Source organism: Gekko japonicus, unplaced genomic scaffold (assembly GCF_001447785.1).
Source record: "Gekko japonicus isolate JY-2015 unplaced genomic scaffold, Gekko_japonicus_V1.1 scaffold1887, whole genome shotgun sequence".
Taxonomy (NCBI): Eukaryota; Metazoa; Chordata; class Lepidosauria; order Squamata; family Gekkonidae; genus Gekko; species Gekko japonicus.
In genome coordinates this window covers 143,657-165,629 of record NW_015175417.1, presented here as the reverse complement: position 1 = coordinate 165,629, position 21,973 = coordinate 143,657, and the positions used below count along the sequence as shown (strand labels likewise).

Below are 21,973 nucleotides of genomic sequence, written 5' to 3'. Positions count from 1 at the left end.
TAGGAATCACAGTCTACTCTGGGATTACATGCTTCCTCCCACTCCTGTCCCATATGAGTTTTCTTCCTTTGTTTGCTTTAACAGGTGGCACTATATTTGTGTCCTCACTATTTATGATTATTGCTAACTAAATTCCCTTGGAACCAGAGATCTGTGCACCCACTTCAAGCTTTGGTTACAAAGGCAATTTTAGTTGATGTAATACTATATTATATGCTTAAAGCAGACCCTGGGGAGGGAGTGGGAATTTTTAAGCATTAGCTTCAGTTTGTGTTCAGCTCAAAGCTCAGTACGCATTTACTGTACCACATTAGGAAGCTTTGCCAGGGAAGCATGTGGTTTAAGTTTCAGGCTGGTTGTACATGAAAAACAGTGTGCATGTCACGTTCCTCATATGATATGCTATAAGTGGCTCTGCCTGCATCTTGGCATGTCAACTTAGCTGTACAAATTTGGATTTAATGTAAAACTTATTTGGAAATCATTTCTCTCTTCATCTGCACGTCATCATTGTAATATATTGTTGTTTATAAATACATAAGGATAACTATACATAGTAACTGTGGGGGGAAATAAGGTTTTCAATGTAGAATTGAAGAAAAATAACTACATTATTTTTTATTTGATTACAGCCTATAAGCAGCACATGGTATGACTACTGGGGTGCAGACTATGGTACATACAATTACAACCCTTACATTGGAGGTGTTGGAATCTCTGTGGCAAAACCACCAGTTACAGCTGAGAAGAATGGATCGCAAACTGTGAGCGTGTCAGTCTCTCAAGGTAAGTAGTTAGGAATGCACTCGTTCTGAAAAATTGGTTTGGGCAAGAGCCATTTAAGGTATGCCCATAACACATCTCAGGTCACCTTTGAACATTGCCCTGAGTTTCAGAAGTGTTGTGGATTAATTAGGAGAAGGGACAGTTGTTTAGAAAATGCAGGTCTTATTATACCCAGGGATTTCCCCATTGACCCCCATTCTGTACCATCCAAAATTTGTTTTAGCAAAAAAATTGTGGTTCCAGGGACAGAGATTCTTTTCTTAATCAAATAACATTAATGGACAGAAATATTATGCCCTTAAATAATAGTAGTCAACTCTGGATTGACTTCTTGTCGTTGTTGTTCAGTCGCACAGTCGAGTCCGACTCTTCGCAACCCAATTGACCAGATCACGCCAGGCCTTCCGGTCTTCCGCCGTCCTCTGAAGTTTGCTCAATTTCATGTTCGTTGCATCTATGACACTGTCTAACCATCTCATCCTTTGCCGTCCCCGTCTTCTTTGACCTTCAATCTTTCCCAGCATCAGGGTCTTCTCCAGTGAGTGCTCCCTTCTCATTTGGAGGCCAAAGTGTTGGAGCTTCAGTTTCATTATCTGGCCTTCCAGGGAACAGTCAGGGTTGATTTCTTTTAGAATTGACTGATTTGATCTTCTTGCAGTCCAATGACTCAAGAGTCTTCTCCAGCACCATAGTTCAAAAGAATCTATTCTTCGGCGCTCGGCCTTCCTTATAGTCCAACTCTCTCAGCCATACATGACTACTGGGAATACCATTACTTTGACCATGCGGACTTTTGTTGGCAGGGTGATCTCTACTTTTTATATCATGCTGTTTAGGTTCGCCATCGCTTTCCTCCCAAGGAGCAGGCGTCTTTTAATTTCATGGCTGCAGTCACAGTCTGCGGTGATCTGGGATCCCAGGAACGTGAAGTCTGTCACTACTTCCACGACTTCCCCTTCTATTTGCCAAGGAGTGATGGGGCCGGATGCCATGATCTTAGTTTTTTTGATGTTGAGCTTCAAGCCCACTTTTGCGCTCTCCTCTTTTACTCTGAGCAAGAGGTTCTTTAGATCCTCTTCACTTTCAGCCATTAGAGTGGTATCATCTGCATATCTGAGGTTGTTGATCTTTTCCCCAGCAATCTTAATTCCCGCTTGTGATTCATCCAGGCCAGCATTTCGCATGATGTACTCTGCATATATATTAAATAAGCAAGGTGACAGTATACATCCTTGTCGTACTCCTTTTCCTATGCTGAACCAATCAGTTGTTCCGTATCCGGTTCTAACTGTCGCTTCTTGGCCCTTATACAGGTTTCTCAAGAGACATGTGAGGTGGTCTGGTACTCCCATCTCTTTAAGGACCTGCCATAGTTTGTTGTGATCCACACAGTCAAAGGCTTTAGCATAGTCAATGAAGCAGAAGTAGATATTTTTCTGGTACTCTCTTGCTTTCTCCATAATCCAGCGAATGTTGGCAATATGATCTCTCGTTCCTCTACCTCTTCGAAACCCAGCTTGTACTTCTGGTAGTTCTCTATCCACGTACTGTTGAAGCCTAGCTTGTAGGATCTTGAGCATGACCTTGCTAGCGTGTGATATGAGTGCAATTGTGCGATAGTTTGAACATTCCTTGGCATTGCCCTTCTTTGGGATTGGAATGTATACTGATCTTTTCCAATCCTGTGGCCACTGTTGCGTTTTCCAAATTTGCTGGCAAATGGAGTGCAGAACTTTAACAGCATCCTCTTCTAAGACTTTGAATAGCTCAGCTGGGATACCATCACCTCCACTAGCTTTGTTGTTAGTAATGCTTTCTAAGGCCCATTTAACTTCACATTCCAGGATGTCTGGCTCGAGGTCAGTGATTATACCGTCGTGGTTGTCAAGGACATCGAGGTCTTTCTTGTATAGTTCTTCTGTGTATTCTTGCCATCTTTTCCTAATCTCTTCTGCTTCTGTTAGGTCCCTACCGTTTTTGTCCTTTATCATGGCCAGCTTTGCATGGAACGCTCCCTTGATTTCTCCAATTTTCTTGAAGAGATCTCTAGTCCTTCCCATTCTATTGTTTTCTTCTATTACTTTGCACTGTTCATTCAGGAAGGCCTCCTTATCTCTCCTTGCTGTTCTCTGGAAATCTGCATTCAGTTGGGTAAATCTTTCCTTTTCGCCTTTGCCTTTCGCTTTCCTTCTTTCCTCTGCTATTTGTAAAGCCTCATCAGAAAGCCACTTTGCTTTCTTGCATTTCTTTTTCTTTGGGATGGTGGTGATTGCTGCCTCCTGTACAATGTCACGAACCTCCGTCCATAGTTCTTCAGGCACTCTATCTATCAAATCCAGACCCTTGAATCTATTCTTCACCTCTACTGTATATTCATCAGGGATGCGATCTAGGTCAAACCTGAATGGCCTCGTGGTTTTCCCAATTTTCTTCAGTTTAAGTCTGAATTTTGCAATGAGTAGCTCATGATCTGAACCACAGTCAGCTCCAGGTCTTGTTTTTACTGACTGGATAGAGCTTCTCCATCTTTGACTGCAAATTATATAGTCAATCTGATTTCGGTGTTGCCCATCTGGTGATGTCCATGTGTAGAGTCGCCTCTTAGGTTGTTGGAAAAGGGTGTTCGCTATGACCAGTGTGTTCTCTTGACAAAACTCTGTTAACCTTTGCCCTGCTTCATTTTGCTTTCCAAGGCCAAACTTGTCTGTTATTCCGGTTACCTTTTGACTTCCTACTTTAGCATTCCAGTCCCCTATGATGATGAGGACATCATTTTTTGGTGTTAGTTCTAGGAGGTGTTGTAGGTCTTCATAGAACCGGTCCACTTCAGCCTCTTCTGCATCAGTGGTTGGGGCATAGACTTGGATTACTGTGATGTTGAATGGTTTGCCTTGGAATCGGACCGAAATCATTCTGTCATTTTTGCGATTGTATCCCAGTACTGACTTTTGCACTCTCTTGTTGACTATAAAGGCCACACCATTTTTTCTACGGGATTCCTGGCCACAGTAGTAGATATAATGGTCTTCTGAGTTAAATTTGCCAATTCCTGTCCACTTTAGTTCACTGATTCCTAAGATATCGATGTTCAGTCTTGCCATCTCATTTTTGACCATGTCAAGCTTACCTTGATTCATAGATCTTACATTCCAGGTTCCTATGCAGTATTGTTCTTTGCAGCATCGGGCTTTCCTTTCACCATCAGACACATCCACAACTGAGCGTCCTTTCGGCTTTGGCCCAGCCGCTTCCCTCTTGCTGGGGTTACTTGTACTTGCCCTCTGCTCTTCCCCAGTAGCATATTGGACACCTTCCGACCTGAGGGGCTCATCTTCCGGTGTCATATCTTTTAGCCTTTTGATACTGTCCATGGGGTTTTCTTGGCAAAAATACTGGAGTGGGTTGCCATTTCCTTCTCCAGGGGATCACGCTTGGTCTGAGTTCTCTGCTGTGGCCTGTCCGTCTTGGGTGGCCCTCCACGGCATAGCCCACAGCCTCATCGAACCACACAAGTCCCCTCGCCACGACAAGGCAGTGATCCATTTGGATTGACTACTACTGTTGAAATATCAAATTTTTCCTCCAAAATAAGAAAATTAAAGATCAAATAAACAGACCATTAATCGAATTTAAAGAATTTTCAAAATATAGATAAGGAAGGGGAAATTAATTACTAAAATATATAGAATATTTTAAAATCAGGGACAAACTCTGATGCAGACAATTAAAAGGAATTGGGAAATAGAGCTGATTACTAAATTTAATGATAAGGACTGAGAACAAATATTTCAATGTTATGTGGTGGTCTTGTCCAGTTATAGCAAACACCCAATGTAAACAAAAAACACTTATCAGCTTTCTTTTATTTGCAGCTTATTGCTCAATGTTGGAAGAACTGGGATTTCCTTGGATAGGTGGTGTGCTAAATTAAGGAATATAGCAGCACTTGAAAATTAACAAATAAGATTAGATTAATTCAGGAGAGAAAAACGAAAAATGTTTTTAAGATAATTTGGAATAGTTGTATTATTTAATAGATTTCCAGACTATATCTCATTAAAGATTTTTTTAATGGATGGACACCCTTACCTAAAAATTGTAATAAGGCATTGAATAGTTATATTAGAGGATAATTAATTAATTAAAATTATGTAAAGTCTCAGCCAGTTTGGATGGAAGTACCACCCACTCCCCTTTTCTTCTTTCTTCCTTTATATCTATTCATGCTTTTTCTCATACTGGTTTATATATTTTCTTTGTCTTGTTTTTCTGGTTGGAACATCACCATAACATGATGGTATCATCTCTTATATTGAATATGAGGTTATCAGAAGGTTTTGCTTTGTTGTTGGCATTTATTTTTATTTACACACAAAAAACATCTTAATGTATATATAAATATCTTAAAATCATATAGTTCTTTGGATTGAGGCCACAGTCTAAAGCACTATTATGATCAGAAAAAACCCCATTAAATTGGTGTTTGACCCCAAAATTACTCAAATTATGCAGGGTATCTTGTTACTTCAGTTAGCATCTGCAAATGGTAGCCAGTTAAAATGGCACGTGTTTTGATTTTCCAATTCACTCATTTTAATACATGGTTTTTGCAACTCTTTATGCATTCGACAATGTTCTATCAGTTCATTACAACAGGTTGTCTTTTCTGTAAGTAGCAATAAGATGTAGTTGATATTCTAACTCATTTTGAGTTAAGTGTTTCATAAGATGCATCTCTTAGAAATTTGAAAAATATTTGCTGTTTGAATACAGACTGTTTTATTTGACGTAGCTGTAAAAGTTGACTTTTATGTTGATTTCCAAAGCTTTAGATGCTCGTTTAGAGGTTGGACTTGAACAACAAGCAGAACTGATGCTGAAAATGATGTCTACCCTGGAAGCTGATTCCATTCTGCAAGCATTAACCAACACATCTCCTACATGTAATTTTGCACAGTTAAACTTAAATGTGTCTGATTGTTATGGTAATATTTTCCTTGCTGACACAAATGGTCTGTTAATGGATGGACACCCTTACCTAAAAATTGTAAATAAGGCATTGAATAGTTCTCCTTCACTGGGGGCCAAGTCATCCAGGAACTGGTTAGGTCACGCCTCTGCTCGCTCAGATAGGCTATGCAAATTTCTTTTGTTGCGTGGCCGCTATTGGAGGGACCTAGGCTGACTTCTCCAGTTCCTGCATAGCCCTGTGCTCGGTAGGTCGTCTGGAGCTCCAGCTCTAAGCTAGGAAGCTGACCAAAAAAAATTTTAATTACAAAAAACAAAGAGAAAAGACCACCTAGGAACCTTCCCTTTCAGCCAACTAAGGAACAGAAGAGCATCAAGACGCGGAGGAAGACCCAGCTTAGAAAATGCCCCCTCCCCCATCCGAGGCTTCGGATGGAGGAGCAAGGGCAGGAGTGGCAGAGGCCTCCCCAGAGCAGCAACTCTGTAACCCTGAGGTATCGGGGGTTGGGGAGAAGGAGGCCCAGCACCCGAGACCCCCGCCATCAGAGCAGGCAGAAGCGGAAGGCAGCAGCAGCCAGGGGCTGGTCGAGCGCGCAGAGCAGGCAGGCTCCCACTCCCACCTACAGCAGTCAGTGATGGCGCGGCAGCCGGAGGCGACATTGGGTGGGTTGAGCGGTCAGAGTCAGCTGGCTCCTGCTCCCCCCTGCACCTAAAGAAGGCGGCCAAAAAATGGACCGGCAGGGCAGCTGGGAACCAAAAGCGTGGCGCGGGAAGCACATTGGGCTGGCGAGCCCACGTTGTGAGCCCAGTTGGGAATAGCCCTGCAGGAGGCATGTCGGCACTAAACCAGGGGGCGGGCAGGCCCCCCTACCACAGGGCCTCCAGCAACCACAATTTCCTCACCAGCTGCAGCCTGCACAAGCCACAGTCGGCATGGTGCCGGGCCCCTTCATGCCCCCACAATTCCAGCCAGGCCCGACCTGGATTTAGCCCATCATGGGGGGCCTTGGAAGGCCCCACAATGGCCGCAGGGTACTGGGAGTCAGGGGGGTGGGCGGCAGCCCCAGACCAACTCCCTACAAGGCAGACTAGTCAGGAGCCATTCTCCAGGGGCTCCAGAAGAAAGAGACCTCATCCTGCCTCTGACTCTCAATCTTCAGGCTCTAGGTCCCCAGTCACGACAAAGAGGCCTAAGGTCCCAGAGGTGTCAGGACAAAGTGAAGTCTCAGAAACCTCTGAGGATGAGGAGGGGCATTCTGGAGTCAGCATGTCCAGGGGAGTAATGTGGCCAGGGCCTAGTGAAATCCCCAGAGAAGCGTGCACCCCTTTCTTTAGCTCTGAGCAGGCTGAAATTGCATCCACCATCACTTCCTTGGGTGGAAATACAGAGAGGGAAGAAGGGGAATAGTTAGGGGATGAGGCAGAGATCCAGTCCACCTCACCCAGACTATTCCAGATTGAGCATTTCTAAAGGCTGTTGAACAAAGTCATTTCCACACTGAATTACCAGATGGAAGTGGCAGAAAAGCCTAGATCTTCAGTCTCTGCAAAGCTGGACACCAGAGGCTTTAAGAAGTCAGTCAAGGTGCAGACTTTTCCACCTTTTCCTGGTTTCTTTGACAACATCATCAAAGCAGAGTGGGCTGTTCCTGGGGGTGGGAACTCCCTTTTGTCTATAGCAAAATGTTTGTATTCCTTGCCAGAAGAAACCATGGAGGACCTAAAGGTTTCTTTGATCCATGCCCCTGTGGTGGTACTGCATTCAGGGGCAGTGCTCCCCAAGGAGGGAGAGAATGACTTGAAGGATGCCATGGACAGAATGAGACAGCATTGAATAAAGCCCACGGAGCTATGTCGTTGGCACTACACTCTGCAGCAACTCTTATCAAATTTTACAAGAGCCATTGTCATATGGGCAGACAACCCTCTACAGAACCCAGAGGTTTTGCTTTTGAACCTGAACAGGTCTCTACTAAAGATCAAAAGAGCAGCGGAATTAACATCAGATGCATCTCAGGACAATGTCCAGTTCTGTGCCAGGGCACAGGCAGCAAACATCATAATACGTTGTAACATATGGCTCAATCATTGAAAGGTGGACACGCTGTCAAAGAGTAACTTAGCTACAGATAAGTTCTCAGGCAGGCTTCTGTTCGGAGAATCAAACCTCGACAAGGTGCTGGTAGAGACATGGGAAAAGAAGAAGGCCATGCCGTCGTCTTCCTGTCATAGGGAGAGAGATTCCAAGCACAGGTCTACTCATTCCTTTTGTGGGTTCCATGCCCCAGGCTGAGGAGGAGAAGGAAAGGACTACAAGGCATACAGACCCTTCAGGTACGGCACCAGATCCAACGCCAAGCAGGCATCATCCTTCAGAAATGACAAAGGCGCCCCAATCAAAAACCAGTCCGCATGACTATCAAATAGGAGGCCAGCTTCAGGCCTCACAAAGGTCTGGAGCGTAACCACAAAAGACCAGTGGGTATTGTCCATCATTTCTCAAGGCTACTGGACAGAACTCACCTCCACACCAACTCACAGCTTCAGATCCTCTCCAGCCCCAAGGCTAAAGGCCAGACTCCTACAACTGCAAAAGGCAATTCTGCACCTGAAGGACATAGGTGCCATAGAAGAGGTTCCCAAGGAGCAGTGCTCTTCGTGGTTCCAAAGAAGTCAGGTGACTGGAGAGCAGTACTGAACCTCCAAGGTCTTAACAGATGGGTGAAAAAGAGAAAAGTCTGTATGGAGTCCCTACGCCATATCTTGCAGATGCTACAACAAGGGGACTTCCTGACCTCCATGACTCTCAAAGAGGTGTATTTGCATATTCTGGTGCACCCGGACTCCAGGCAGTTCTTGCGCTTCTGCTTCCAGGGGTAGCATTTCCAGTGCAAGGCATTGCCCTTTGGCCTTTCCTCAGCACCCAGAGTTTTTACCAAGGTCATGGTTACACTGGTAGTATCTCTACGCCTGGAGGGGATACACATGTACCCATATTTAGATGACATTCTAATATGGGTGGGGACCACAAGAAAGCAATGTGCGACATGCAGAGGGCGGCAGAAGTTCTGTGCACGCATGGATTCCTCATCAACAAAGAAAAGAGCCATATAAAGACTTAATCCTTTTTTTTACAAACAAATGGCATCAGTTATAGATGGTTAATTCCAGAAGATGTCATTTTCAAGCTCTGTTCCTAAAGCACATGATTTCCTGAGAACACAGCTGGGGGAACCAGCGGAGGACAAGAAGGAAGAAGAAGAAAACAAATCAGATGGCGAGTTAGGCTCGGTCTCTTCTGACGAGGACTCTCTCTTTGAAAGGGGGGCGGTAGCCCCCAAAAGTCCATATAAATTGAGGATAAGAAAAGATATGAGAAAATAAAGGCTGAAGGACTCTGAATTGGGCCTGAAAATTTAGTAATAACTTTGGGATGCTCTGGGGGTTTTATTTAACAGATAAATGGATGGTTAAAAGATGAATAACTTAGCATAACCGACTATGTTCAATGTATTACTAGCATGTTAGATTATTATTGAAATAAGCTGATGTATTGATCTCCTACTCTTGGGTTTTTAGTCATTAGTGGGTTTCTTTTTCTTTCTCCTTAGAGGTAGTTCCCCTTCCTATATTTTCAGTTGTAGTTTGTAGTGTTGTGAAAAAAACCAATATAAAACTCCCCTTAGGGGGATGGGAAAAAAAGAAAGAAAAGAGCCAGATCAACCCTGCACAGGATCTCGTGCACCTGGGTGCCAAATTGAAAATGAAGCAGGCCACTGTCTCCCTGCCAGAGGAAAAACAGCAAAAAATTCAAGAATTAGTACAGGGAGTCAGGACCATGAAAAGAGCGGGCCTGATACACCTGGCAGCCCTGCAAGACCTGATGATATCAGCAATAGACTTGATACTGTGGGCATGGCTTCATGCCAGAGCCTTGCAGTGGGCCCTCCTCCCCTTCTAAAAAGATATCTCCTGGGGAAAAACACATACCGGTAGAGATCACAGAGGGGCTTAGGAGGGAGCTAGAATGGTGGACAATGCCATCGAACTTGAATAAAGGTATCAGCTTCCTCCATCCTTAGCAAATGGTCATCACTACAGACGCAAGCAAATGAATGGGGCGCACACTGTAAGCTCCGGGTAGCACAAGGCAAATGGTCTACAGTGGAGGCAACTCACAGCATCAACTGGCTGGAGTTACGGGCAGTCAAGATGACTTTGAAGGCGTTCGAAAAGCAGATAAAGAATTGTCACGTGCTTGTGCGCATCGACAGCATGACGACAAAAGCACATATCAACTGGCAGTGAGGCACCAGATTGAAGTCCCTTTTCATGGGATCCAGGAGTATGCTTCGATGGGCAGTGAAGAATGTCACAAGCATCAAGGCAGAATACCTGAGGGGACTGTCCAACCTCCAGGTGGACTGGCTGAGCAGGGAGGACCTGGATCCAGGGGAATGGACATTGAACAAGGAAGTCTTTGCCCAAATCTCAAAAAAAATTGGGAACCCCATAATGGACCTGCTAGCGAGCTCAAAGAACCATCAGGTCGAGAGGTTCCTGTCCAGATACCAAGACCCAACAGCGGAACAGGTGGACACGCTATCTCACCCGTGGCTGGAGGGCCTACTGTACTTGTTCCCTCCCACAGCACTAATAGGAAAGACACTCAACAGGATCAGAAGGGACAAAACAGAAGTGGTGTTCGTGGCACCCCACTGACCCCCCACTGGCCAAGAAGACCATGTTTTTTGGATCTGGTACAAATGTCCTCCACGAGGCCGTGGAAACTCCCTCTGAGACCAGATCTACTACACCAAGGGCCCATCCTCCACCCAGACCCAGCATGGTTGCAGTTGACTGTATGGAAATTGAATGGGCACGATTAGAGGCCCAGGGTTTTCCCAGAGACGTGGTGGACATCATGCTGCAGTCAAGGAGGCCGTCAACCAGACGCATCTACACTCACACGTGGGTGGCATTTCTAAATGGGCCTCTGCCAAGAAAATACAACCACTATGAGCCATGGGCAGGGAGGTAGTGCTCTTCTTATATGAGGGATGGAAGATGAGCCTCAGACCAAATATGCTAAAACGACAAGTGGCAGCCATCCAAGCATGCCTAGGCCGCAAGGGATGGGGGAATGTGTCCACAAACAAGTATGTGAAGAAGTTCCTATTAGGAGTTAAGCAAATGGTGCCTCCAGTCAGGCACAGGTTCTGGACATGGAGTCTCTCCAAGGTACTACGCGCATTGACAAAACAACCATTTGAACCACTTAATATGCCAGAGCTTCATTTTCTTTCATCAAAGGTGGCCTTTATCATTGCAGTGACCTCAGCCAGGAGGGTTTCTGAATTAGCAGCACTATCAGCTAGGAAGGAACTGTGCATATTTCAAAAAGAGTCGGTCTCCCTGAGGACGGATCCATCTTTTATCCCCAAGGTGAACACTGTCTTCTATCTCAACCAACCAATTATATTACCTTAGTTCTGCCCCGATCCAAAGCACCTCAAAGAAAAAACCTGGCACAAACTGGATGTACAGAGAGCTGTCCATATATACCTCGACAGGACAGCACCATTTCGATGGTCAGATGTGCTGTTTGTATCACGCTATGTGCAGAACCAAGGGATGAAGGTCTCAAAGACCACAGTGGCCTACTGGATTAGACAATGCATAGCGAAGGCCTACGAGGTGCAAGGACTTTCACCGCCCGGCCTGGTTACAGCGCAGTCTACAAGATCAGTGGCAACAACAGCAGCTTTCTCCACGCGAGCAACAGTGGAATCAATCTGCAGAGCAGCTACCTGGGCCTCCTTTTCCACATTCGTGAGGTATTGCAGAATAGATCAGGCCGCATCCGCTGAAGCAACCTTTGGCAGACGAGTATTACAACAAGTACTGGAACAATAAAAAAGAAACAAAAAGAGAGAACACCCACCCTAAGAAAACAGCTTGGGTACAGCTAACCAGTTCCTGGATGGCCCCCCCCCCCCCCACTGAAGGAGAATGTTACATTGGACCTTACCTTGAAGGTTCTTTCTCTTCAGTGGGGGCGAAGTCATCCACATCCCACCCCTACGATGGACAGCCAGAAACTCAAAATCAAACCAAGGGTGGCATATACGAAAATAAATGAATGTAAAAAACAAAAAAAGAAAGGGAGAAAAAGAAAAAAAGAAAAGGACAAAAGAAAAAAGAAGAGCATACACAGGACAGGGCTTGGACATAACTGGAGAGGTCAGTCTAGGTCCCCCCATTAGGAGCCACGAAACAAAAGAAATTTGCATAGCCTATCGGAGCGAGTAGAGGCGTGACCTAACCAGTTCCTGAATGACTTCGCCCCCACTGAAGAGAAAGAACCTTCAGGTAAGGTCCAATGTAACCTTTTCTCTCCTTCGAAGGTTGCCAGTCTTCAGGTGGGTAGACCAAAAAAGGGATTACAGTTACAAGGAAATATATCAAACAAACACTGTGATAAAAATGACAATGACATTTAATAAATCTACGAACATCAAATTATATTACAAACGAAACTTTTACAATATTACTAAGGAAATTCTAACATTCTCAAGGAAAAGCCCATCATCCTCAATCCTCACCCAGTTATAAACTCATTTCACCAATCTTCCTCAGGAGTAATCCTATTATATTGAAAGGTGTCAGCCTCTTGATACGGCTTAACTTCTTTTTTACTTTCTTAAAATTATCTTCTGGTTCCATTTTCCACAGCAAAATGGGACCTGAACCTGGGCCTCCTAGACCCTACTCTGAAGCTCTAACTGCTACACAGCACTGTCTTGCATAGTGGCTGCTGTTGAACAGTAGCAAGCAGCCAGGCCTAGTTGAGTCATGCAAGCTGGGTGGTATCAAATCACCCAGAAGTTACTGCCAGACCTAGAGTTGCCAGCCTCCTGGTGGGACCTGGAGATCTTCCAGAATTACAGCTGAATTCCAGACAACAGAGATCTGTCACACTGGAGAAAATGTCTACTTTGGAGGGTGGACTCTATGGCATTATATCTGGCTGAGTCTTCTCCCCTCCCCCAACTCTGTCCTCTTCAGACTCCACCACAAAATCTCCAGTAATTTACTAACCTGGAGCTGTCAATTCTAGCCAGGCCTGGCCCCAATGAGTCCAAATAGGCTTGGAAAGGGCCCTGCCTTTTACTAACAGAACCTAGCCTGGAAAGCTGTTTGCCTAGGAACAGCTGCTGAGGGAATCTATTACTTAAAGCTACAGATGCTCTTTTTATCATGTTGGGTTTTTTTAAATACCCCCCATGTATTTTTTTTATTTCAAAATTTTCTCCAAACCTGGGGCATTTTTCAGATTTGTAGAAAGATCTGTCTTGCCCACTCACAGCTCCATTCACCAGATTTAAGTATCCTCAGATGTAGCCAACTTGGCTATTAGCATATAGACAAGTGGGAACTCACAACAACTTGCAGGAGATATCTCACTTCCCCCTCCCCCACTATTTCCTCTTTCCCCGAAAGCCCTGTAGCCTCTCCCCTTTGCCTACTTCCATCTCTCTAGGGTTGCTAACCTCCAGGTGTCCCCCTGGAGAAAATGGCTACTTGGGAGGGTGGACCCTATGGCATTATAATCCATCTGAGGCCTCTCCCCTCCCCAAACCTTGCACTCCTAAGATTCCACCACAAAATCTCCAGGAATTTCCCAACCTGGAGTTGTCAACTCTAGTCAGGCCTGACCCTATGAGTCCTCCCTCAAAGACCAAAATAGGCCTGGAAAGAGCCCTGCCTCCTCCTCCCCCTGCCCTTTTCTGATAGAACCAAGCCTGTAATCCTGTGGTTGCCTAACAGCCACTGAGGGAATCTGTTACTTGAAGAAGAAGAGGAGGAGATTGGATTAATACCCTGCCCATTACTACCCGAAGGAGTCTCAGAGTGCCTTACAATCTCTTTTCCTTTCCCCTCCCCACAACAGACACCCTGTGAGGTAGGTGGGGCTGAGAGCGCTCTGAGAGAACTGCTCTTGAGAGAACAGCTCTGAAAGGACTTGTGACTGACCCAAGGTCACGCCAGCAGCTGCATGTGAAAGAATGGGGAATCAAACCTGGTTCTCCCAGATCAACGTCCATGCTCCTAACCACTACACCAAACTGGTGCCTCTTTTATCATTTTCAGGGGTTTTGTTAAACCCCCAAATTGGTAACTGGTAATTGGTAATTCAGTGGTCATATTCTAACATCGGGTTGCCTGTGCTTGTTTAGGGTGAGCAGGAGGGGTGGGGAAGGGGACTGACTCAAGTAGGTAGAAGAAACGGGAAGAACAAAGTAGCAAGAAAAAATAGATACTGAATGACAACTTCAATCAGGTCTTGTTTTCAGTGTTGCTTTCAGCAGCCAGGATGTGTTTCTTTTCTGAGTCCAGATCTAATAGGTGGCCTAAATGAGCCACTCCCAAGATGTTTAGGGGAAGAAATTGTTTTACTAGTGGAATTTCAGAAATTGGAGTCCTCACACAATATTCTAGTAAGGTCAGAAGCTTCTATCTGAAGATCTTTATAGAAAACATTTGAAAGAAAGCTGATCCCTGAAAAATTCAAATCAGCAGCTGTGCAGTTAAGAATGTACTCTGTCGTCACTAAGAACCATGGCATTTCACTGATACCCTGAGAAGCAAAGCTGGACAGCTTTTCCTACCTGGATACCTTTTACTCAGTTTGAATGTTACAGAATTGATTTGTGTATTATTAAAGGTATGAGTTCAGTGACAGAATGAAAAACTGCAACCTGTTTGATAAGTGAAAAATATCTTGGCTTTCCCCCCCAGTAACTCAGTCTCCTAGTGGAACAGATGACTCACTGCTACGGGGGCTGCATACAGCAAGTCAGAACAACCAGTTCATTATCCAGCTGTCCTCCATACCAATGTTAAGTACGTGTTTCAACAAACTCTTCTCCATGCTACAAGTCCATCATGTTCAAGTAAGTAATGATCACTCTTGAAGTTTGTAGCACATTTTTGCCGTGTTAGCCTCTGTCAGTTACCCAAGCGGCAATTACCATTTAATAAACTGCTATGTAGTGTGACTTTTGTTAGGTAGTCTTAATGAAAAGCAGTTAGCATAACAATGATGGGCATGAGATTAGTAATTTACATAGATTACAATATCTTGAGATGAATTTCCAAACTGTATAGTTGTGTCATAGTTGCTAAAGGAGTATTTTTGCATTTTTGAAACAAAGAATATTATTAGTGAGCCAGCATAATTAGATCAGATAGAAGTTCTTATCCAGAGTATAGTTTTTACTAAGTTCAGAGTATAGACTTTACAAAGGAAAATGGTTTTACATAGTCAATGTGACAGAAGACCAAACATTGTAGAAGAGTGATATAATTTTAAAGAAAAATGAAAGTTAGTAATTTTGAAATCATACTTTGTATAGTGGGCCTACAGGGACAGTGGAAACATTATTTATTGTGTAGTGAAAGCTATTTATATTTTTTAAATGTATATGCCTCATCAGCTGGTGGTAAAGTAGTTACTGAAACCAATAAAAACAATCATAATTAAAATAGGAAGCTACATACAACAACAAAACCCCAACAATAAGGCAGCTTCATAAAGTCCTTGAATGAAAGAAATAGTGAGATGAACACTCATACCAGCTAGCTCAGTTCTGCAAAATACAACTCAGATAAGCTTTATGTTTCTTTCTGATTCACAAGGATGGAATACAACCAGACCATCTCATAACTCATCCCAGAGTTTTGGTAAAAGTACTGTAAAGCTCTTCCTTTTCTCTACAGATGTTCTTATTACTTCACTGTTGGGGGTTATCAACATGCAGATGTAAATCAGGGTTGGGGAGAAGAGGGAGGTCTTATTAAAATTACTGTTGAAGTTTACTGTATTCCAATTTGGTGTTCAAATAGGGACCTACAATATCAGAAATTAAATATTACTTTGCTGCTGCTATGTATTGCTTTGGTACAGAGATTGTGATGCATTACAACAGAAAATAAATAAGCCATCAGCTTATTGTCTTCCTCAGGTTCTCAACTATGGGCAGTGGCTCCGTTGTATAGCAAATGCTTTTTGCAAGCAGAGGTTCCAAGGTTCTTTTTTTTTAAGGGTTGGTTTATTTCAGATGGATTTCATGTTTCTGTATACTGGTATGAAATAGACCACTGAAAAAGTAATATTTATAGCACATAAACGACTGTTCTTTCATAGTTTAAAATGCTGATTATCAAAGGGGGAGGAGACTCTGTGGGCTGGATTGCTTGAACCATAAATAGAAGAAATTGATAAAATGGAAAAGAGAAGGGAGAGCGATCTGTTCGGAGCTTCCAGGTTCAGCCTCTGGCCGTCCAGTTAAAGGCGTCAAGTAGCAGATGCTGGAGAAGACCTTTCTCTACATGAGTTCTTGGACAGTCACTGTCAGTCATAGGTGATGCTGAGCTGGAGTGGTTCAGTTTAATGCAGTTTCTTACGTTTCATTCCATGATTTATCAGCTTGGTTTATTTAAAACTGTCAATTTCCCCACAGCTTGAGTCCCTTCTACAGTTATGGCTCACATTAAGCCTGAATTCTGGGTCCACTGGGACTAAAGACAACTGCAATGATATTTTCTTGTACAATGCCAACCGGACACCTGTCATTACTTTAAATCAAGGTGAGCTGCCATCAGTGTTTGTGTGTTACTGCACAAATGGTTTAAGGTGCGATTTTAAAATATAAGGGAGTTCTTGTTAAAGTTAACAATAACATTTTCCTTATATTTAGAGGCATATCAATTAGCTCAGAGCTAAATTATATGATAGATCTTAAATCTGCCTTCACATTGCATGTAATATAAGACTGGACAGGGATTAGCCATTTGAAAGGAGAGAGCAGGGGTTATGTAAGGTGAGATATAAAACACTTGAAATAAGGGTCGGACTTGGTTGAAAGGAACTAAAAGTGAAATGCCAAATACTTTGTTTTGGTACTCTTCACATTGGGGGTCGTATGGCTAAATTGGCCTGCATTCTGCTCTGATCTTCCAAATAAGAAGCCGGAGTGGATAACATTGACAGATAAAGTGGTATATTAGATTTTCTTTGTATGCATGTGTCTGTATGTAATGCATGTGTGTGTACACCTATGCCCTGGCATGGGAGTTGCTTTCCCATCATGAGGTCCTTCATTGATGGGGTTAATATCTGTATATTATCACAGCCCTGTGTGCAGATATCTGTTCCAGGTGATCCATGTATCCCTTTCAGCAACATATTAATTAGATGGGAAAGACACAGACTTGTCCATATAACTGTGCTTTTTGCACATACTTCCCATACTTCGGATTGAAAATCAGTGTAATGTAGAGACCAGAGTGTTGGATTAGGTCATGACAGACCTGAGTTCAAATCTCCAATCAGTAGCCATGATGCTTGGTAGGTGATCTTAGGCAAATCACTTTATTTTGGTTCCCTTCATACTGGCTGAGTATACCTCACAGGATTGTTGCAAAACTAAGGTGAAGGACAGGACAACCATGTATGCTACCTGTAGCTTCTTGGAGGAACAACAATCTATAAATGTAATAGATCCCAGGGAAAGGGGTTCCCATATCTCTGTGTGCTTAATTGTGGCCAAAGCTGGAATAGTGAATTATGTACTTCCCTACCTTGTTGTCCCATTGGGGGGAAGCTATCTGTCTGCCCATTGTAGGTACCCTGTCAACTCCTAACCACCTTTTAATTCTTGAAACATGAAGCCAGAATTGGTTTTCTTCTCTTGGTATCTGGAGGTTGTGTAAATATATTAGTAAATATGTTTAATGTTGTGCTTACATTACTCCCTACTTATATGTTTACAAGAGTGGGTCTTGGGTATAAATATACCCCATAAAAGGCCCAGAATTTTTTAATCTGGTGCCAGAAAGCTGTTTCTGTCAGTGGGCCTGACTGTCTGTTCTCTGCGTAAGGGATTTATTCACATGTTATCAAATTGCTTCATAGGAGGATGCATGTGTAGGGAATAGTAAATCATAACGTTATGAACATGTTGACATCATGTACAGAGATCATAAGTGACCTCTGGAAAAAAGATATATGGAAACAGTTCTGTCTAGTCTTATTGTTGACTTGAGAACACGCTGAAGTTCGTCTTGTAAGGAAGGTGAAAGATATAGGAATACAGTATTGCCCTTTGTTTTATCCATATAGCAAAAGCTTGGTCCTAAGGGCCAGACACTGCTATCTGTTCTGGAAGACATCTGTTGTTTTCTGTTAAGTGCTGGTGATTCGGTGTACTTTTTCTCTCTCATTGCTCACATCCATTTAATCTCCTGCACATTTGCTCATTACTAGCATTGTTCATTCATTTAATGCATTATTTTGCTTGGGAGATTTTGAAATCTCTGATCTAGTTGCATTTTCCAGCATTTCCCTTTTTTAAAAAGTATCATTTCCTTTCCAAATAACACAAATTTACAATAGAACAAAAAATGCAACACGATGTTATGATATGCAGTGTTTTTGAACTTGATGTATTTATTGCAGCATCAGTAACTAGCTTCCTGACTGTCCTGGCATGGTATCCTAATACCTTACTGCGAACATGGTGCCTTGTACTTCATAGTTTAACCCTCATGACGAACATGCAGTTCAACTGTAAGTTTCTTGCACTTATGAATATTGCACTCATGAAGCCTAAATTTAAAACTTAGTAATTGTCATCTACTTTTCTTTAAATAGTAAATTATTGAAATTACTTTGGGTCAGTTTGAATAAAAGCAGTAGATACTCCAGAAATTAGCCAGCTCAACTTTGCCAGACTTTATGTAAACGAAAGATTCCTTCACTCTGACACCAATTGTATATGCTGGCATAAACATGAACAGATGCATGCAGTTCAATAAGCATTGACTTGCTGAGAAAATTTAGTTATTGGTTATACTCTATATGAGAAAATAATGGTACCTTCTTTGTTTCTAGTGGAAAAGATATATAGGGATCTTAATGTTGTAGCTCTTTGCATTGGTATATGTGCATAACTAGCTTTAGGGTCTAGCAGAGATCTTGACTAAATTATCCATATCTTGTCTAAATTATCCACTTGATCTCTCTATCTTAAGGAGCTGTCAGCTTCAGAGGAGGTCAGAATAAAGAATCAAACAGGAAATACTGAAGCTTGCACAGGTTCCAAAATGACCTAGAATTGCAACAACAAAAAATATTTCCCGAACAGAAATTTACTTATACCTTTGAGTACTATTATATGAAGACAGTGTGTATCTGTAGTGTGTGCAAAAAAATATAATAGTGTTACAACTATTTTTGTCTTAAAGCTGGTCCCAGCAGTGCCATTACATCTCAGGAAAGTACTGCCCAGCTGTTGGTGTCGGATCCCAACCTTATTCAAGTTTTAGTGAAATTTCTTTCTGGAACCAATCCTCATGGAACAAATCAACACAGTCCACAGGTAACGTTATTAAGTGCAGTAACAGTATAAGCAAATGTGGTAGGCAATCAGTTTACCTTAGTAGGGATTATATTTCTGAAATGTTACTGAGACATGCAATTATTGCTTTTCAACATTTTGCCTATATCTTAATAACATTGTGATTGGCTATGTAGGAGGGCTTCTAATGTCCTGGCCCCACTGGTGGACTCCTGATGGCACTGGTATTTCTGGCCACTGTGTGACACAGAGTGTTGAACTGGATGGGCCTTTGGCCTGATACGACATTGGCGTCTCTTATGTTCTTATGTACCAAATCAGCCTTAAAAGTATGTGTCAAAGTTTTGCCAACAAACAGCTTTGTCTTTTGAATGGCTTGAGCAGTGGCTTTAGTTAGTTCATTATTTTGAACTAAGCTACCTAGTATGTTATCTGAAAGGCCAGTATGGCATACCAAAATGGTCTCAGCATGTTGTGAATGTTGCACTACTGTTGTACTAAACTGAATGAAATTCCTTGCTAGGCAGCAGGTTTGACTAAGACAACGATCCTAAACATGGATACCTAGAAGTCAGTCTTTATTGAAATATGTGGAACATCCTTCTAAATAAACATGCTGATGAAGGAGCGACAAGACTTTTCTTGCATCCTGTGACAAGGGCTTGAGGATTATTCCAGAAAATATAATTCACCAGAGGTTAATTAAGCGACTTCCTTAATTCTCTTTCTCTCCCCAGGTTGGCCCTACAGCCACGCAAGCTATGCAAGAATTTCTTACTCGTTTACAAGTACATCTTTCTTCAGCCTGCCCTCAAATGTTTAGTGAATTTTTATTAAAATTAATACATATTCTTTCAACTGAGAGGTAAATTTTTATTCCATAACATTACTTTGAAATATAAATTGTTAGGGATAGATCTGTTCCCCAATATTGCCCACTATGTTCACCTATGTTCCGCACATGATAGTGGAGATTAAGAAGTCAGTTGACAATATGATAGGGGGAAAGTATTTGCTTCCTCCAAAGCCACCCCGAACAAGCTTAGGCTGGCTTCAAACATACTGCTAAAAACTGTTTGATTTTATTATAACTAGTAATATCGTATTTTCTAATTGTATACAAAGGCTAGACATTTTACATTTAAAAAGGCTTACAGGCTAAGTAAGATAAAATGCACAAGGGAAGGTTAGTGGAAGGAAGGACTAAATAAATCTGCATACACAAGGAGGAGATACCATTGTGAAAAGTCATGTTCTTATGAGGTGTTCAGATACATCAATGGAAGAAGTTAAAGAAATGTCTAGAGGTGGGGTTCCAGTGATAGGGGTCAGCAGTAGAACAGGTTTAATGTTGGGTTTGTGGAAGATTAAAGGTGGTGTGTGTGTGTGTGTGTGTGTGTGTGTGTGTGTGTGTGTTTTACAAAGTTTAAGATCCTGGGCTCTTGCTCTTCTGCATGTGGCCTCTGGCAGCTAATAAAGTCCTGGTTCCAAGCTTCACCCTGTAGAGAAGTGGGTGGGAAACTGCAGTGAACTGAAGGATGGTTGCTTTAGCACCTGCTAGTGTGAATTAAACCCTAAGCAGTCCTTTGGTTACTCAACTTCCTTTTGGGTCTTCTTGCAGTTGGTAGAAATCCTGATTCCAAGGTCTTTCCTCTATGGAAAGAGGGCAGAATGTGTTTTATGTGGTGAAGAATTGGAGCTACCTATTTAAAAATTATACCATGCTTTACACCAAAACAGTTCCACAAATTTTCAAAGCACTATGCTTGAACTGGCAGTGATTTTGTTACATAAACATTAGTGTGGTATGCAAGTCTGTCCTCAAATTTTAACTTTTCATTTCATTCACCTTTAGGGGTGCATTCCAGACTGGCCAGGGGCCTCTGGATGCACAAGTGAAGCTTCTGGAATTTACTCTTGAGCAGAATTTTGAAGTTGTTTCAGTTAGCACAATTTCTGCCGTTATTGAATCCATCACGTTTTTGGTGCACCACTACATTACATGTGCTGACAAAGTGATGTCTCGCAGTGGGTCTGACAGCTCAGTAGGTGCTCGGGCTTGTTTTGGAGGACTTTTTGCCAATATCATCCGGCCAGGGGATGCCAAAGCAGTGTGTGGGGAGATGACAAGGGATCAGCTCATGTTTGACTTGCTCAAGCTGGTCAACATTCTGGTGCAGCTGCCACTTTCAAGCAATAGAGAATATAGCGCCCGCGCTCAGGTGGCCAGCAGCACAATGGACAGTGTTTCAGATGAAGAAAAGGTTTCAGGTGGAAAGGACAGCAATGGAAGCAGTGGAGGTACTCAGGGCTCAACAACATATGTGGCTGACCTAGTCTTGGCTAACCAGCAAATTATGAGCCAAATTCTGTCTGCTCTGGGGCAGTGTAACAGCAGTGCTATGGCAATGATAATTGGTGAGTGTTTTGAGTTACTTTGTTTTTTGTTGCTTATGCATCTATCCTGTTCTTCCTGTAAAATTCTCAGAGTGACTTACAATTCTCTAGAAATTGGCTGTTCTTGGCCTTGTATTTGCAAACACTGAGATTGCCATTTTTAATATATGTATTTCTGCTGTGTTCATATAAATGGAAATAGTCATGCAATTAGAAATATGTCCTCCTAAATTAATGTCTCATTGGTAGCTGGGCTTTTTTTTCTTTAGCCATGTAACATATGAATAAGAAGGCAATGCAGCCAGCAAAAATTGCCAGAATTTACATCTGAAGGCTTAAACTTGCTGAAGAGGTAGTATAAAGATTGGAACCTTTGAACACATCTGGTGACAGTATCC

The 21,973-nt window shown here is 42.7% G+C and overlaps 1 protein-coding gene across 1 annotated transcript in view; it reads left to right on the top strand.

The window, feature by feature from the left end:
• Positions 1–21,973, top strand: part of BIRC6 (baculoviral IAP repeat containing 6) — a 191,760-nt gene that overhangs the window by 71,377 nt on the left and 98,410 nt on the right. The window contains exons 39-46 of the mRNA XM_015425773.1: positions 633–786; positions 5,613–5,729; positions 14,557–14,711; positions 16,281–16,407; positions 18,278–18,388; positions 19,066–19,199; positions 19,916–20,043; positions 21,034–21,596. Coding sequence (XP_015281259.1) covers positions 633–786; positions 5,613–5,729; positions 14,557–14,711; positions 16,281–16,407; positions 18,278–18,388; positions 19,066–19,199; positions 19,916–20,043; positions 21,034–21,596 — 1,489 coding nt within the window. The remainder of the gene's footprint in view (positions 1–632; positions 787–5,612; positions 5,730–14,556; positions 14,712–16,280; positions 16,408–18,277; positions 18,389–19,065; positions 19,200–19,915; positions 20,044–21,033; positions 21,597–21,973) is intronic.